Source organism: Lampetra fluviatilis, chromosome 54 (genome assembly GCF_964198595.1).
Source record: "Lampetra fluviatilis chromosome 54, kcLamFluv1.1, whole genome shotgun sequence".
In the NCBI taxonomy this organism is placed as follows: domain Eukaryota; kingdom Metazoa; phylum Chordata; class Hyperoartia; order Petromyzontiformes; family Petromyzontidae; genus Lampetra; species Lampetra fluviatilis.
Genome location: NC_136328.1, coordinates 8,772,508 through 8,789,318, shown reverse-complemented (window position 1 = coordinate 8,789,318; position 16,811 = coordinate 8,772,508). Strand labels below are relative to the sequence as shown.

Genomic DNA, 16,811 nt, shown 5'->3' with positions numbered 1-16,811 from the left:
AAATAGGGGCAGCACGACTCATTGGGCACAAGTTCTACATTGCTCCGAGTCGCGCGCTCAAGACAACCGTTCACCACAAAGTGGCAGTGACGTCCCCACGGCGCTTGTGCCATGCTCGGTGCGCTTTTGGAGGTCGTGTCAAGTGGCTAAGGCTGCTGGCAGGAGGTCACGGAACAGGCCCATACGGGTGCCGTGGGTTGACCGACCGAGATGACTGGCAGATGCGCTCGGCACACGAGCGCTCGTGCGCGACCATACGACGCCAAGCGCCAGCGAGCCGAGTAATCCCGCCGCGGAGTGCGACCGGTTGTTATTATGGCACACGGGCAGCGCCAAGTTAACGTTACATTGTGCGACGCTCCATCGCAGCACAACCGTTAAATTTAAAATGAGACGCACACCCATAGTCGTGGGTGTCGTGTTCAAAAACCTAAAAGCAGACCAGGCTTCTCACGACAACAAAACAACAACCGTTCTCATGTCCACGCTGCCAAAATGCAATCGCATCTCAAGACGTTTCACGAACAAAAACAAATGTCGACATTTGGTCATGGAGGGGGTGGCGGCAAGGGCAGGAACCGCGGGCGGAAGGAGAGGGGAGGAAAAGTGCGGCACAGCGCGGCATGCGGCAACCGGGGCCCAGCGCCAACAACCAACGACGACGATGGTGATGACAGGCCCCAGGGACAGTCGGGGCAGCCAGGGCAGCACCAACGAGTCCCAGGGCATCGTTTGAGTTTACCAGCCGAGGCTAATCTCACAAGTGAGACCAATAACAACGGTTACAACGAAGAAACACTTCGTCGACGAAGGCGGCCACTTGCGACTTGCATTTTACTGTGCGATGCATGCATGCCTCGGTCACCGTTCTCTCGCCGTTAGATGTTTACATGCTACACCAGGTACTCATTTAAGGCTAAGTTAAGGATACGCCTACCTACAGGAGGTGGAGGATACGTTGAAATATCACTCGCCATCGAGGTAAGTCATAAGCGGGAATCCAACTTGTGTCATCAGGTTGGTAGTGCAGTGTGATAAACACGTTCCTTCAGAGTGGGCAGGTAGGAACTTGGTTGGACAGCACATTCCGTGCGATCCGTGTCACGCGGCGCAAGCTGCGTGGGGCGGCGCGTCACGTGGTGCTGAGCCCGCCCGAAGACTTCTATGAAATACAAATCGAGGGCGTGGCAATGCACGACAGACAGACAAATAAACCCTGGTGGGCAGTGTGGAACTGTTGTTCCTACCTCTATCACTATACTACCACTCCCTGCGACACACTGCACTGCAGTTACCTCCACGTACACCTGTACTCACTTAGCACACACACACTCCTACACCCACCTAGCAAATACACTCCCCTGGCATAAAGACAATCACACCTACACTCAATAAGCAGACACTCACATCAGCACACAAAGATCCCTGTGTAGCCTTAACAGACTGTTGGGGCAAGTGCTGTGAGCGTGTAGCGCCTATGAAGGCCGGCACGGCACACGAGGGGGGTGGGTGGCCAACACGACGCCCGACCGCCTTTGTCTCCCCAGTGCCGATGTTTACACAGCGCACCAGGTACTCATTTGAGGCCGAGTCGACCTAGGGGAGGCCCAGGACTGGTTCAGATAATAGTCACTTGTATCGGCCGTGAGTGGGAATCCAACTCGGGTCGCTGGGTTTGTAGCGCAGCACACATAAGCACAAAGACACATTCACACCTACACTCACCGATTACCTGCATTGAGCAGCAGCAGCAACGCGAGTGAACTCAAGCGCCAGCCGAACAAACACAGATATCTTCCCGCAGTGGTGCCACTCTCTTCTCACCTCCCTGCCAGCCTGTTACCCACGTCGGCCCAGCTCGCTGAACACACACGCCGCGCTGACGGAGGTGGCTACCGCCTGCCCGCCGCACCCCGATACAAATCCCGAGACGAGCGGCGCGAGCAACTGGCGCCCCGCCAAACCCACAGCCCCGCCAAACCCACAGCCGCGCGCCCCGCTCGCCCCGCACTCGGCCGCCCAGGGAGCCATCGCGGCGTTCCCCTCCCTCCCCGCCAATTCCAATCACGATCCAAACGGCCAAATGAAATGGCTGTTGACTGCGAGTAACTCGGTTACATCAATCCTGGGGTTTTTACATTTTTCTCCCTCCCCCCCCCGCTTTAAGTTTTCCTCTCCGTTTATCTTCCGAGGACGGATTTGGCTCGCGAGAGCGCAACAGCTCGCGGTCCACCGCCAAGCTCGCAACGGAGTGAGCGAGCGCGGAGCAAGCGCGGGTCGGCAGGTAGAGAAAAAAAACCAAACGCGGCCGGCACGCGCGGTCGCGGCGCTCGCGGTGAAGGCTACGCCAAGTGGCGACCGTGGAGTCTTTCATCGCCCACGCACCTCGGGCAGCCCCCGGACTCCGAGAAAAAAAAATAAACACGGCCGAGGAGGAAAAAGAAACCCCCCCCCCCACACACGAGGCTTTTCAGGAACACGCCGGGATCCGTGCGCCGGGTTCACGCCAAGCGACGTCGAGCCGCTTGTGCGGCACGAGAGGCTTGCCGCGGGTGCAATGGCCGTGGCTGGCACGCGCTGGACTTGGGACGCGGAGGGTCACCGATTTGATCTGACGCAGCGCGACGAAGCGACAGTTGCGAGTTACTTTCATCACCCCCCCGCCGCCACATCCCCCCCCGCCGTGCCTCTGTTGATCCCAGCAGTGCGAACTGTGGGCGCACAGATGCGGGGTTACGTCGGTCGGCAGGTTAGTCGTGCGCGGTGAGGGTGAAGCGGGAGCCCTCCCTCCTCTTCAACAATACCGTCTACCCGGCGTGCGGAAGAGTAGACCAAATACCCTCCCCGGAGGCTCCCCGGAGCGGAGGGACCTTCACACGCCAGCAAGCAATTTCAGGGCTGCAACTTTGCCTTTACTTAGAGCGCACTATGGCTCCCTTTTGTTTTGGGTCAGAGGAAGCAGCGCCCCCCTCCCCCTGCCTCCATCCTCTCCACTTTCTCTCCTCTTCCCATCAAGACCCACGGCTGGCATCGAGTTTTTTTACTGGAAGTTTGTGGGAGGCTGGCGGGGGGGGGGAGACAAAGGGAGGCACCGAGGCTCAGCGATAGCGGCCCCCCCCCCGCACTACGAATGCTCAGGGAGGACACACGGGCGACGTAGCCCTTTGATGTGCAAATGACAGACAGAATGCCAATTAGCACGCTCTGAAGAGCAGAGTCGAGCGGGGGGAGGAGTGGGCCGCATGGGGAGGATTGACGGAGGAAAAAAACTTGGGAGCCGGGCGAGCGCCTGCCGACACGTGAGAAGACGCTACTGCTGAAATCTTCATTTGCTGGATGCGCTGCGGTGGCTCGGAGATGTTAACTACCTCGCCTGCTATGCAGGTGGTCATGGGTTCGATCCCGACCCCGTCGCCTGCTGTATATTTGGAGCTTGCACTGTCAGACGCGTTCCCCCGTTGTTTGGTCGCCCCAGTATCCGATGTAACATTTCCCACAGGATGTTGCGAAACGCACACATGCGCGTGCACGGGCCCTGAACGAGACAGTTGCCAATTACGGAGACACGCCGACTCAAATTCAGAACGGCGAGGGGCGGCACTGAACAGACACTGTCCGCCAACACGGGGACCTATCGACCGTCACACCAAGTGTGTGGCACGACCGTGCCGAGGTGTTACCGTGCACCGCGCTGTTAAAGCGACGAGACCCCACGTTAGAATTCACCCAAAACCAAGCAACGCGAAGTCAACGTTCCCCGTTCCCGCCAACGGAGACCAACAACGTTTATCGGGCAATCAGAAGCACCGGCGTACACGTTTTGCGTTTGTGCCGTACATATGTATGTATGCTGAACTTCTTTCACGCCGTACTTGGCCAACCGTGCTAATCGGAGGTGAAAGGGAAGGACAACAAACTAAACACAAAATTCAGTTCTTAAGAAATGAGTTTTCCATCTAACCGATTTAAAAGGCCATAGCTCCAGTGTAGGCATGTATGTAGAACTTCTTTCGCACCGTGCTGATCGCGTGTTCGGGTGCAACCTGCTGTCCCCCCCCCCTCCCCCCCCCCCCCGTTTGCTCGGCTGCGAAGTCAAACGTTTTGCTCCGCGCGCTGGGGGGAGCTTTTCTGGAAAGCAAATTCCTGGGCAAAGCTCCTGGGGGGGCGGGGGGGGGCGGCACGCGGAGCGAACCGCCGTCGGGACGTCACGCCAAACGACACGCGGCGGCATTTGGCAAAAATTTAGCCGCTCGCCGACGCGCTTTCCCACGTGCCCCCCCCCCCTGACTCCCCACCCTCCCCCAGCCACCCACCCCAAGACAAAAACAAAACGGTGCTCCACATTCAGTCTCCTCAATCCGTTTGACCTGCGCACTCTCCCGCAATTTAAATGCAAATAACGGTTTACTGCTTTCTGAAAATCGCGAAGCGTTTGCCGTCATTACCCGAAGCTTTAAAACCAGCTCCAGAGTTGTCAAAACGACAACAGAATTCCCCTATTCATTCACGAACTTGGCTACCTGCGATTTCAGTTATCCACAAATCCCATATGGAACTTTACATGACTGCTGTATCGAGAGATAAAGCGACGAGAGATAAAGCGACGAGAGATAAAGCGATGAAAGATAAAGCGATGAGAGATAAAATGATGAGGGATGAAGCGATGAGAGATAAAGTGATGAGAGATAAAGTGATGAGAGATAAAGCGATGAGAGATAAAGCGATGAGAGATAAAATGATGAGAGATAAAGCGACGAGAGATAAAGCGACGAGAGATAAAGCGATGAGAGATAAAGTGATGAGAGATAAAGTGATCAGGGATAAAGTGATGAGAGATAAAGTGATCAGGGATAAAGTGATGAGAGATAAAGGTAAATTCATTCAAAAACTATTATTTCATCATGTAATATGTATTTTTATTTACTTTATATTTCTTACAACCAATTCTTATTTTTGCGTTACGATAATTCCCCATATATTTAATTGCTTATTTACGTATTAAGTAATTAATTCAAGCATTCCTCACGAATAACGAGAGCACACCGTACCCCCCCCCCCTTCCTCTCACACTCACTTTCCCGCTAAAACCCCAACGCCCGCCCTCCCGCGAGCCCCCCTTCCACAATTTAAATGCAAATAACGGGAGCGAAAACCCTTTAAATCAGCAGCACTCCTGCATGCGCCCGCTTGTAAATTAATTAGGGCCTTAATGTGAGAATCCCGTAATGAAATGCGAACCGTTTCACTATTTTTTTTTATTTTAATTGACTTTGGGTGCTAAATGCGTAACGCGCGCATCCACAGCTGGAATAAAAAATAAAAACCCACTTGCACGCACGCGCAAGTGCCCTTAGCCCGTCACAAAGAGGCTCTGCGAGCGTGTGCCAGGAGGAGGCCATTTCCAGAGAGTGACCGTGTCAACACAGGGTGACCCCCCCCTGGGCATCTGTGGAAAAAGAGCTTCATAGCTCATCGGGATTTCTCCAGGATAAAGAAAAAAACCATTCTGATTCTGGAATGCCCGAGGAAACGATTGCTATCCGTTCCGCCTTCCCGCCCTCCACGCCCGAGGCACACGGAGCTAACGGGGGACACGCCGAGACCACTCCGCGCGTGTGCGTGTCACCGACTGCCAAATGAATTTATTTTTTATAACATTCCCCCCCCCCCCCGCCGATGGGTTTCCAGGTTGTACCGCGTGTTGCCCAGCACCGTGTCCGACGTTTCGCTCCCCGTGCCGGAGGGGGTCAAGCGGGCAGCCAACTTAAATGTTGTGAGGTCAGGTAACAAAAATCTCCTTCCCCCACCCATGCTGCTTTTGTTTACTGGTAACCGGATGTGAGCGTAGCCTTGCTTTCCATTGGCTTCAGCGTCACACTGCACGGGAGGCGAATTACTTGGTTCACTGGTGATGATGGGGGTTGCTACGTTTAAGCGTTTAGCTACTCGACTTAAGCAGTGTAGAACTTAAGGCTGACCCTGCCCCATGAGTAAAACCAATTAAGCAGCTGTAATTTTGGCAAATGTCAGCTCTCCCTTCTAGAACATCACTAGAATTCACAGCACTCAGTGACCAGCATCTGTTTATATAACCGTGTTTGTCTAATCCACATTTTTTGTTATAATCGTAGACCGTGGTCAATCCACTGCTGCATGAATGCTTCCTCCCAAGGCTCTCGGATCTAGCTATGCAACAGCAGATCTACCACCTGCACAGGGGATTGATTTAATCATCTCAGCGGAGGACGTCCACATTACCATCCCTTTTTTTACACGCTTTTATTTAACTCTGTTGTTGTTGTTGTCATATCCTCAAATCTTGTAACCCAATTTTAACCCACTTCCCAATGTGGTAGACTGCAAACTTGGTATACTTACGTCATACTGATGACAAATTCTATCATTAAAAATAAAACAAATATTTTTAAACCATCTGTTTTATATGTTATGTTTTGGCTTGGGTCTAATTGTCCACGCTCAACTGACGTTGGCTATAAATCACCACAGTCCCTTACGTTATGGCAAGCTTCGGGGCCACTTCCTGGAGTCGTGGAGTTCTGCCATTACTCGTACGGTACATTTCATTAAAGTGTGTTTTAAAAAAAGTATTTTTAAATATAACTTTTTTGTTTACAACCGGCCTGGGCACGCACGGTCAAATCCGAAAATGTAACAAACCAGGCCAGAAGGACGTCGCTGTCTGGGTTTCACATCATAAAAAATTTAAACTTCTTTTAGAGAGCGGCCAATTGTGATCTCCCGGCCTCCACCGCACCACGCGATGGTTCAGGTTCACCACCGATCGCGAGAACCAAAGTTCCACGCGCACTCATTCACAAGTCACACACACAACGCCAATAGCAACAGCTGCAATTCGCCACCAAGCGACGGTGACGTCACCACGGCGCCTGCGCCAGGCCAGGTGCACTTTGAGGCCAGGTGAAGTGTCGAAGGCTCGCTGCTGACAGGAGGTCACCGGACAGTCACGCACACACCCAGCACGCAAGCACACACTCGTTACGGAACTGTCCCAACATGCCACTGCAGAACCCATCCTGAAAGAGCCTTGAGACTCAGTGAAGCCTTCCCAGGCAAACAGAGAACTATTTGAGGGGTCCTTATACGACGCGCGCAGCTCCGAGGCGAGCGGCTCACGTTGGAGCGCATGTCGTTGTTTGGCGCAATTTCGAACCCACCATGTCTAACGTTGCACTCCACGTGCTCGGGAGCTTCTTTACATTTCTGAAGACATTCCCCCCCCTCCCATCGAACCCCACACCCCCCCCTGAGCACTGCAAGAAGCTACCGGGGAGAGGGCATGGGAAGCAAAAAGTCGGACATGGTACCCGCAACGAACCGCGGTTAACGACCCCATTGGAGGGTCGTACGGCACGACCACGCGAACCCAAGTCAAGACTCGATTGGTTAGCATTTAGTCTCCGAAGCCCCGTTTGTACAGTCCTTGCTCCCTCCGACGGCCTGAACGTAACACATACGCATGCGACGGGGACGTGAAATCCGACTCAAATAAAAAAACGTTCATCCGCACGCACGCCCTGGCGTGCTACGTCTGCCGGTTGCTCGACGCATCATTACATCTCCCCCCCCCACACCACTGGTCATCCAAGGTTGGACGGGTTATAGGCGAATATGCGGAAAGGTCCGCGTGCACGTGAACATCCATGTAATGCGACGGTTTATGCCGCCATGCACAACAAACAGGTTACCGGACACAAATAAAGCGTGCGCCGCTTCGGACGCCGGACGGGGTAGGGGGGGTAACGGGAAATCCTTCGCTGTGCATTAGCAGCCAATGCACACGAGATCAGCAACATGGCAGCGCACGTGACGAGGTCACATTTGCGAACATCCCGACAGAAGGACGAGTGGCGGCACGCACTGAGGGCGCGGGCGGCAGCGGATAATTGGCCGGGCCGGATACGCGACGTTGTGCAGTAGGTCTCTCCGTCTCTCTCTCTGGCGGAACGGAACGTCCGAAGTTTTGGCGAAAACAAACGACAACAAGTGACCTAAAAACGGGGGGGAGGGTGAGGTGGTTTAAGCACAACAAAAACACGCCGCTGCTGCGCTCTCAGCCAGCTGTGCTGCATACCCGCCGTGAAACCAAACGCTGACAAACCTCCCCCCCCCTCACCCACACCACCCCACCCCAACCTTCTATCGCTGTCCGCTGATCGTGAAAGAAAATCTCTCTGCCAAGGCAGCAGCAGCAGCAGTGTGATAAGCACTCCGAGGAAGAAATCTGCAGAATCTCTTCAACGAAATAAACGCCGCGTTAGATTTCACAAACCAACCGATGGGGGAAAAGAGAAAACATTTCTTTTTTCTTTTGGGTTAAAAACCGAAAACGTTTGAGAAATGTTCACGCAGCTGAAGAAATTCAATCCTCAAACTATAAGAGCTTTATTTTACGCGAGATGGCGTGAATATACATGTGTCGTAAAACACACCACCACCCGAAACAGCCAATTAGTAAGGTTTGTCACGTGAACAAAACATGGCAATTCATTACCAGTACAGCACACTGGTGTATGGAGAGTGAACCCCCAACATTTACGATTTGAGTACAATGTTTCGCCGGTAATTACAACCGGCATCATCACGCGGCAGCCATTAATTTTGGAGAAATCCTCCTGTTTCAGTCTTAGAGGGATAAATGCGATGTCATCACTTGTGAGCCAATCAGGTGCAAAGACCAGGGGGGGAGGGGGGTGGATATATTCATATAAATTACAAAGAAACCCCAGCAAATCATTCTTGCAGTTCATTCCGCCGCACGCCGTTCGGTTCCTGAAGGAGCTCCCAATTCCAGAACGTCGAGCGAAAAATAACTGAATTCCGCTCACGAGGAATGCACACCGACACTTTGGGGGGTGGGGGGGGGCAGGGCAGGTTTTTTTCAACAACTGTGCGTACGAGGGTCGAAACGTCGGCGCGCCACGCGGTAGACTGCCCAGAAAACAAAAACATTCAGAGCCGCGCGGCGCAACCGCGCTAACCCCCCCACGCAAACGGTTAAACCAAATACCAATTTTTGCCGTTACTTGCTTATTTTTCCCCTCTTGATATTCACTTATACAACAACAAAAAATAGTGCCGGGAAGATTTACGTAAGAAGAGACGACCGCGCAGATTTCCATCACCGTCACCGCCGGCGCTCGCGATGCGCGGATAACCCACCTGCGTGCTTGGAGGGCCTTGTTTAGGCTGCAGCTTTATCTGGAGCTTGATCTGCATGGGGGGCGGCTGCTGCTGCTGGTTGACGGGCCCCGCCGAAGACGGCGCTGCCCCCAAGCCCGGGTGGGGTAGGCCCTGCATGGGGGGCCCCTGGTGGTGGGGGCCCATGTGCGGGTGGAGGGGCCCCATGTGAGGGGGTCCCTGGTGGGGTGGGCCTGTGTGGTAGGGATCCTGATGCAGAGGGCCCTGGTGAGGCATGCCTGGGTGAGGTGGCATCTGGTGAGGTGGCACCTGGTGGTGGGGACCCTGGTGGTGGGGGCCCGGGTGAGGTGGGCCCGGGTGTGGTAGGCCAGGGTGAGGTGACATCTGGTGCGGAGACATCTGGTGAGGTGACATCTGATGAGGTGACATCTGGTGGAGGGGTCCCTGGTGAGGGGGGCCGGGGTGAGGTGGCCCAGGGTGTAGAGGCCCCTGGTGAGGTGGGCCATGATGTGGAGGTCCCAGGTGAGGACCCTGATGAGGTGGGCCATGATGAGGGGGTCCCGGGTGAGGGGAACCCTGGTGAGGAGGACCAAGGTGAGTGGGTCCTTGGTGAGGACTCTGATGAGGACCTGGATGAGGTCCTGGATGTGGAGATCCTGGGTGAGGTGGGCCTTGGTGAGTCATGCCCGAATGAGGTGGCCCTTGGTGAGGGGATCCCTGGTGAGGACTCTGGTGAGGAGGTCCTGGGTGAGGAGGTCCTGGGTGAGGTGGACCTGGGTGAGGAGGCCCATGATGGGGGGGTCCCTGGTGAGGCGGACCCTGGTGAGGAGGTCCCGGGTGGGGACCCTGGTGAGGAGGGCCCTGATGGGGACCCTGGTGAGGAGGGCCCGGGTGGGGACCTTGGTGAGGAGGGCCCGGGTGGGGACCTTGGTGAGGAGGGCCCGGGTGGGGACCTTGGTGAGGAGGGCCTGGGTGGGGACCTTGGTGAGGAGGGCCCGGGTGGGGGCCTTGGTGAGGAGGGCCCGGGTGGGGACCATGGTTAGGAGGTCCTGGGTGGGGAGCCTGGTGAGGAGGTCCCTGATGGGGTGGCCCAGGATGAGGTGGGCCCTGGTGAGGTGGGCCCTGATGAGGTGGGCCCGAGTGGGCCGGCGCTAGCACAAATCGCTGGCCCGACAGCGCCACCATGCCACCGCCGCTGGAGGCAGGCTGAGGCCCAGCGGTGCCCACCATTGTCACCTGGCACACACGAGCACCGCCAAAGGTTGGGGACACCGGTAACGACCCCCCCTCCAACCCCACCCCTCCCCCCCAGTGATCTATCTCTCCGCCGGTCACGGCATCCACATCCGAAGTCAAAACCTCCGCTGATTAACTCCCACGGGCACCGGAATCTCTGGTGGATTATAAGACGCAACTGCCCTCCACACCTCCCTACCCCAAGGAATTGTATAATCAAGTTGGGGGGGGGGGGGGAGTGACTCTTACAATCCCGATAGGTAAGTACGACCAGATCTGTAGAACTTTAGCGACACCGGGAAGACGTTTTTGGAACCCATCTATGACCGCAGCAGTGTGAAACGGGAGCGTTGCATTCAGACGCTGCACAAATCCGAATTAAGCGGGGAAAAAAAACCCCATGAAAAGAACGGGCCCAGATTCGAATATAAACAATTGTAAATAAATCTAGATGATTTTTAGCACGTGCATTTTTTTTTTAAGTAAGATTTCTAGCAAAAGTTTGAAAACCTAAGTTTAACCAACTTGATATAAAAACGGACCTCAACGGTATAAAGTTATTCAGCACCAAGACGTTTAAAAGTGAGATCCATACAGGATATTTTAACAAAACTGTGACGTTGGTGCGGCACAATACTTGTGAGTGTAACGCCAGTGCCGTGAATTTAAATTGTTTGCCTATGTTTGCTAAAAAAAACTCATCGACACCTGAGCAGTGCAGTGCCATACAAGCTGCCTTCAGTTTTTTTTATCCAACACACCTTACGGCGGCCAGCAATAAAATATCACGCCCACAGGGGTCACAGATAAGAGTGAACACAGTTTCTCGAATTGGGCAAGGTTACGAATGGAAATTCGGGAAAGAGACAATGGGAGGGAATTCCAAATAAGGACAGCGTGAGGGAAACAAGCAAGAAGAGTTGTGACCTGCAGTGCGGATGAGAGAGTGGGTGCGTGTGCAAGATTACCAGGGGGTGAGGGGGTGTCCAGTTATACCCCTGCAGTGTGGATGAGTGGGTGAGTGTGTAAGTGCCAGTGGGTGGTTGAGTGTGCGGTTGTACCCCTGCAGCGTGGATGAGTGTGGGCGAGTGTATACAATTACGAGCGAGTGGGTGGGCGAGCGTGCTGTTGTGACCTGCACTGCGGTGGTGGCTGAACACTGTTGTCTCATCCACCACGGTCGGTTTGGTAGTCCTCAACACGGGGCGGAGTGATCAGCCATCGGAACCAATCCACGGCCCCACAGATCCCACTTTCCGGACGTTACAAACTATCACCGTGTGCTCTCTCTCTCCCAGCCACGCTTCGCAAGCATTTCATTAATTAATTCCATTCGTTCATCCATTCAATCACGGGAGGAGCTCACCTGTTGAGACTGCTGCTGCATAACGGGAAATCCGCTCGGTTGCTGGCCGGGTCCCAGTGGCTGCTGGCTTAGGCCTCCTCCCTTCATGGGGGACGCGCTGAAGTTTCCCTGAGTGTGCTGCGACTGTGGCTGGCTCTGAGGATTCGCAGTGTTCTGCATAGCCGACATTTGGTTCATTTGGTTTGGGTTCAGAGGGTGTACATTCATGGCCCCTTGGGCGTGCCGCAGGAACTGGGGGCTCCCGGGGCCCCCTACGAAGCCGTGGCCCGCCGGCGGCCCGTCGTGGCCCATTGCGCCCGGGTTGGCAGGCCTCTGCGGCTGCGTGGCGTACTGGTACGGGTGAGGGAACTGCCCTGAGTTGCTCGCACCGTGGTTAGGGGGTGGCGGAGGCATGCTGTTCGTCTGACCCCTGACCGGATACTGCTGCTGCGGTGGCGGCGGGGGCGCCCCCGGGGCCTGCATGTAGGCCGGTGGGCCACACGCCTGGTGGGGCGGCATCATGCCATGCGAGTGCGGCACCGCCACGCTGCCCATGTACGGGTTGCGGCCGTCCGGCCCGTACTGGTTCATCCTCTGCTGGGGGGGTGGCGGCGGTGGCCCCGGCCCCACAGGCGGATGAGGCCCACCTTGGGGAGGCTGCATTGGGCCCTGCTGCTGCTGCTGGTGTAAGGCATAGTCGTGGTGAGGTTGCATGTAGCTAAGCTGCTGCGTCTGCATAGTCGGTGGCGGATGTCCAACCTGGTGGTACGCATTGGAGTTTGGCGGAGGAGCAGGGGGCCCGCTGGCCGGGCCCTGCCCCCCCCACAAAGGGTCTGCATCCATGTAGGGTGGACACAGGCCGTACTGGCCGGTGGGGGGGTTGGGGTGGTACTGCGGGCCCTGAGGCCCCGCGATCCCGTTGCCCTGCTCCCCCTGCTGCGGGTACTTTCTGGGCGACTGATACTGCGCATACTGCTCGTAGTGGTGTAGCTTGTGCTGAGGCTGCTGCTGCTGTTGAGACTGCTGCTGCTGCATCCCACCGTAGCCTTGCTCCATCTGCAGCTGCTGCTCTAGGGGGTCGGCAGCAGCACCTCCACCATCGGCGAAGGCCTCGGCGCCAAGCCCCGGCAGGCTCTCCGAGTCGAAGATGTTGCCATCTTCGAAGAGATCCATCATAGGGTCGGCCATAATGCCCGTCGTCGTCGCAGTCCCTCTTCCTCCTCCTCCTCCTCCCCACGTCCGCGCGGGTGGTGGGACGGCTCCCTCCTCTCCCTTCTCCTCCTCTTCCTTCCTTCGTCCGCGTCTCGACTGGCCTTCCTGCTGGCTCTGCGAGTCAACGGCATCAACGCCAGCGCGCAGGCCCCCTCTGCTCGCCGCCGCTAAGCCATCATTGCTGGCCAAACTTTCTCGAGAGGTGACCGGGGGGGTGTGTGGGGCAGGTGGGGAGGTGGTGTGGGGAGGAGGATGAGGAGGTTATTTATTATTTTTATGTTTTTGGGGAGGGGATGGGGAAGGGGAATCCCTCATCTATTTCACCGATTTCCTGAAAAGACAAGAAAGAGGAAGAACAAATAAACAACCGTGGTTTAATTTAATTTGTTGTTGTGCATCTTCCCCCGTCAACAACATCACCGTCCACCCCCCCCCCTCCTTCTTCCTTCGCTCAGGAAGCCATAAGATAAGGAAAATGTTTATGAATAATAAAAAGTGTCCCATAACTTACCACTTTGGGGGGACATTATGGAAATATTTAAGTGGCGGGCTGGTTCCGATAGGGGACAGGCAAGGCGTGTTTACACACAACAGATTTTCTTTCGTAAACAGACGCACGGCTAGAAGGGTGCCTCACAGACTTCGGTGTCCTTGATGCGGCGGCGGCCATCGAAAGGGAAGGAGTAAAACAAAGAGCATTTAAATTAAATTTTAAACGGGGTCCGCCAGACCAGTGCGAGAGATGGTGGCGGGGGGGGGGGGCAGTGAGTGGCGGGGTAGGGGGGGCAAGTTAAAATTGCGAGGGGGGGCACCCACAATTGTATTTAAATGGAGGGGTAGCATTACTTTGTGAGGAAAGTGTTGAGGCGGGATCTGCAACCTCCCCCCCCCCCAAGCCTTACAAAACAACCACCACAAGAAGTACGGACCGTCGTGTTCCACCACATCCCATGCCCCTCGTCACAATCCCCCCTCGGCCCGAGCTGGCTAGGATTCTCCGAATATGACGACGACTCGGCCGGTCTCAAACAACAAAATTAGTTTGAGGTCGAGTCCCCACTCGACCAAACCAACCGGCGTCACTTCCATCACCGTCGTCACCATCTCTCCATTTTCATGTGGACAGGCGATGGAACAGCAGCTGCCACAGCAGCAGCCTTATCACCCATCAGCCACCACCACCACTGTCAGCATCGGCAGAATCATCACCACAACCACCACCACCACCAACCACCAGTTAAGTGTGGAGACCTCCACACGATCACCATCAACTATACTATCAGCATCATTACCATCAGCGGCATCACAATCACTACCATCACCATCATTATCAGTCGGTGTGCAGGGGCCGGCAACACTTGGTCGGAACACAACGGTGAGCATGACCCCCATCGCGATCGTCACTACCGTGGCCATAAAGATGCATCACCAGCAGCAGCACCATCGCCAATGAGCGGCACCATCTCCAACATCGGCAAGGACATCACCACCACCATCGTCATGGTCCCCATTACCAGTTCAAACGCAGACAGGCCATCAAAGTCACCGAACACAGCAGCGACAGCAGCCTCGTATCAGCGCGATTACACATCACCACAGTCATCCGTGTTAAAGAGCTTGACAGCTCATCGGATTCCTCCGGTAGAAATAAACATTCAGATTCGGATCCGTTCAATGTGTGTGACATGCGACCCACACGTACAGAGACACTCGCTCAAACACAGCGGAAAAACGCAGCAGCTGCCTCAATCAACCCTCCACCGCCATCACCACAATCATCAGCAAGAACCGCGTCCATCAGCATCGTGATCATCATCATCAGCCAGCGGGGGGGGGGGGGTAATGCTGCTGCTTGCCGTGTGGCCCCCGTGTTTAGCGGGAGGAAGAGACGGAGGGGAGAGCGCGGAGAGGGGGACGCGGCGAGGTGCAGGAGGCGGCGGCGCAAACAAAAGCTGCCATTTTAGTGCCCTCAGCGCGGCGCGCAGAGACAGCAACAACAACAAACAACAACAACAAACACCACCACCGCCACTCTCCTTCCTACTCAACGCCGCGCTCACAACAACGCGTCCGTGTGCGTCGTCCACCGCTACAACCGTCGCCGTTACGATGTCACCTCGAGTCTTGTTGTTCGTCTTGTTATTTGACTACAAAGGCAGACGACCCCCCCCCCCCACTCCGGAGGGATCGTGGTATCCACTGGTCCCGCCGGGGTCCCTCTCTTCCCCCGTGTCGCTCCAAAGGGACCCCCCCCCCCGACTCGCCCCTTACCCCCCTTGACTCAATCCCTGGGGTCTGCCCACCGGCACCCGCTCACCGCGTCCCCTATCGTCTCCCCCCCCCGCCTCGTGCCGACTCGCTTACCCCCATTTGACCCACTCCATGGGGCCCCCTCACTCCCTGGGGTCCCCTCACACCCCTTTCCCGACTCCCAGGAGTACCCCCAAGAGGTTCGTCACTCTACCCCCTCGCCCGAGTACCCCGCCACCCCCACCTCGTGCCCTCGAGGGTCTGTCCCCTACAGTCTTTGTCCGTCCGAGAGGACCCCTCGTATCGTCTCTAACCCCCCCTTACCCCCTTTATCCCAGTCCCCGGGGTCCCCTCGTGTCCCCTCGGGGGCGAACAAAGGCCGGTAGGCCCCGCGCCACCACGCCGAGCCTCGGATAGAGGAGGGGGTGGTGGTGGCCATGCCGGCCCGGCCGGGGTTAGGCCAGGGTCGTCCCGTCCGCGGGAAGCCGACCCCACTTGTAACTCCGTACCCCCCTTGATCCACAACCCCTCAATGCGCACTCTACCCCCATGGGCACGAACAAACCAGGGGTGGGGGGCTTAGAGAGTTGTGGGGAGAGAGGAGGGGGGGGGGAGTTGGAGGAGTGGAGTGGCGGCCCGAACACGTGCGTCTGTCAGAGCGCGACTCCCCCTCGCCTCTCTCTCTCGTCGCGCTCTCCACCCCCTCGCAGGGGAGACGAGGGGGTAGAGGACCCCCCCACACACCCCTCCATTGGAGAGGCGAGCCGCTAGGCAGCACGACGAGGTGGCCGCTCAGGGGCCCGGCGAGATCGTCGCGAGGCGGAGCGAGCGGAGCGACGCGGACGGCAACAAAAGAGCGGCGGTCGAGGCGAGCGCCATTTGGGACACCCCGGGCGAGGAGGACGAGGAGATGGTGACGAGGAGGACGAAGAGGGGGTAAAAGAGGATGAGGACACGGAGAGAGACAGAGCAGAGAGCAAGTCGAGAGAGAGAGGCTCGGCATGGGCAGGAGGCGGCAATGGTGGGAGACGATGGGACACCACACGGAGAACAGAAGCGGGATGAGATGGGGTTAGAAGACTCCGGGTCGGGGTGGGATAGAGGCACGGCAGCGGTCCCGTCCGAGGGGGGCCGGGGAACCAGGGCCCCCCTCACTGTCCCCGCAGGCGAAGGGACCTTCGTACCCCCCGCCGAGCCGGCTCGCTTACCCATGAGGGCCCCGGGAGGGCGAGAGGGCCGACGGACAGAGCTCCCAGGCGCCGCGCCGTCGGGAAGTTGGACGCGGGCTCTGGAGCCGGGGGGAGGGGCCGCGGGGAGTGAGGGGCGGGGGGGCTGTGGGGAGGGGGAGGGGCTATGGGTGGGGGAGGAGTCGGGTGGGTGGGCGTGGTCACGTGAGCCGTTGTGGGAGGGGCTCGGATCTAATTTAATTTCCCAGAGCGAACAGGCGCCGCGGCCGGCACTTCCCCCGATCACGTGGTAAGGCCAAACGTGAGATGATTGGACGAGGTGAGAGCGAGGGTGCGCGTGCGCTCTAGGGTATTTTAATTTGGGTCCGCCGAGAGGCGGAGGAACGCGGCGGGGGGGGGGC

The 16,811-nt window shown here is 56.7% G+C and overlaps 1 protein-coding gene across 7 annotated transcripts in view; it reads right to left on the bottom strand.

Annotated features, from left to right (window-relative positions):
* The window catches only part of LOC144949699 (chromodomain-helicase-DNA-binding protein 7-like), a 120,830-nt gene extending 104,309 nt beyond the window's left edge, over positions 1 to 16,521 (bottom strand). For 3 of the 7 annotated variants that reach the window (XR_013640297.1, XM_078879716.1, XM_078879720.1), the window contains exons 1-3: positions 16,432 to 16,521; positions 11,783 to 13,304; positions 9,202 to 10,416 (exon numbers count right to left, since the gene is read on the bottom strand). Coding sequence is in view for 6 of the 7 variants with exons in the window: in XM_078879716.1 (XP_078735842.1) it covers positions 9,202 to 10,416; positions 11,783 to 12,949 (2,382 nt within the window). In the remaining variant the exon portion in view is untranslated. Of the gene's footprint in view, positions 1 to 9,201; positions 10,417 to 11,782; positions 13,305 to 13,591; positions 13,723 to 14,047; positions 14,220 to 15,017; positions 15,197 to 16,431 lie in introns of those variants that run through there. The other 4 variants (XM_078879719.1, XM_078879717.1, XM_078879718.1 and 1 more) reach the window with 4 other exon arrangements.
* Between the last annotated feature and the right edge of the window lie 290 nt (positions 16,522 to 16,811).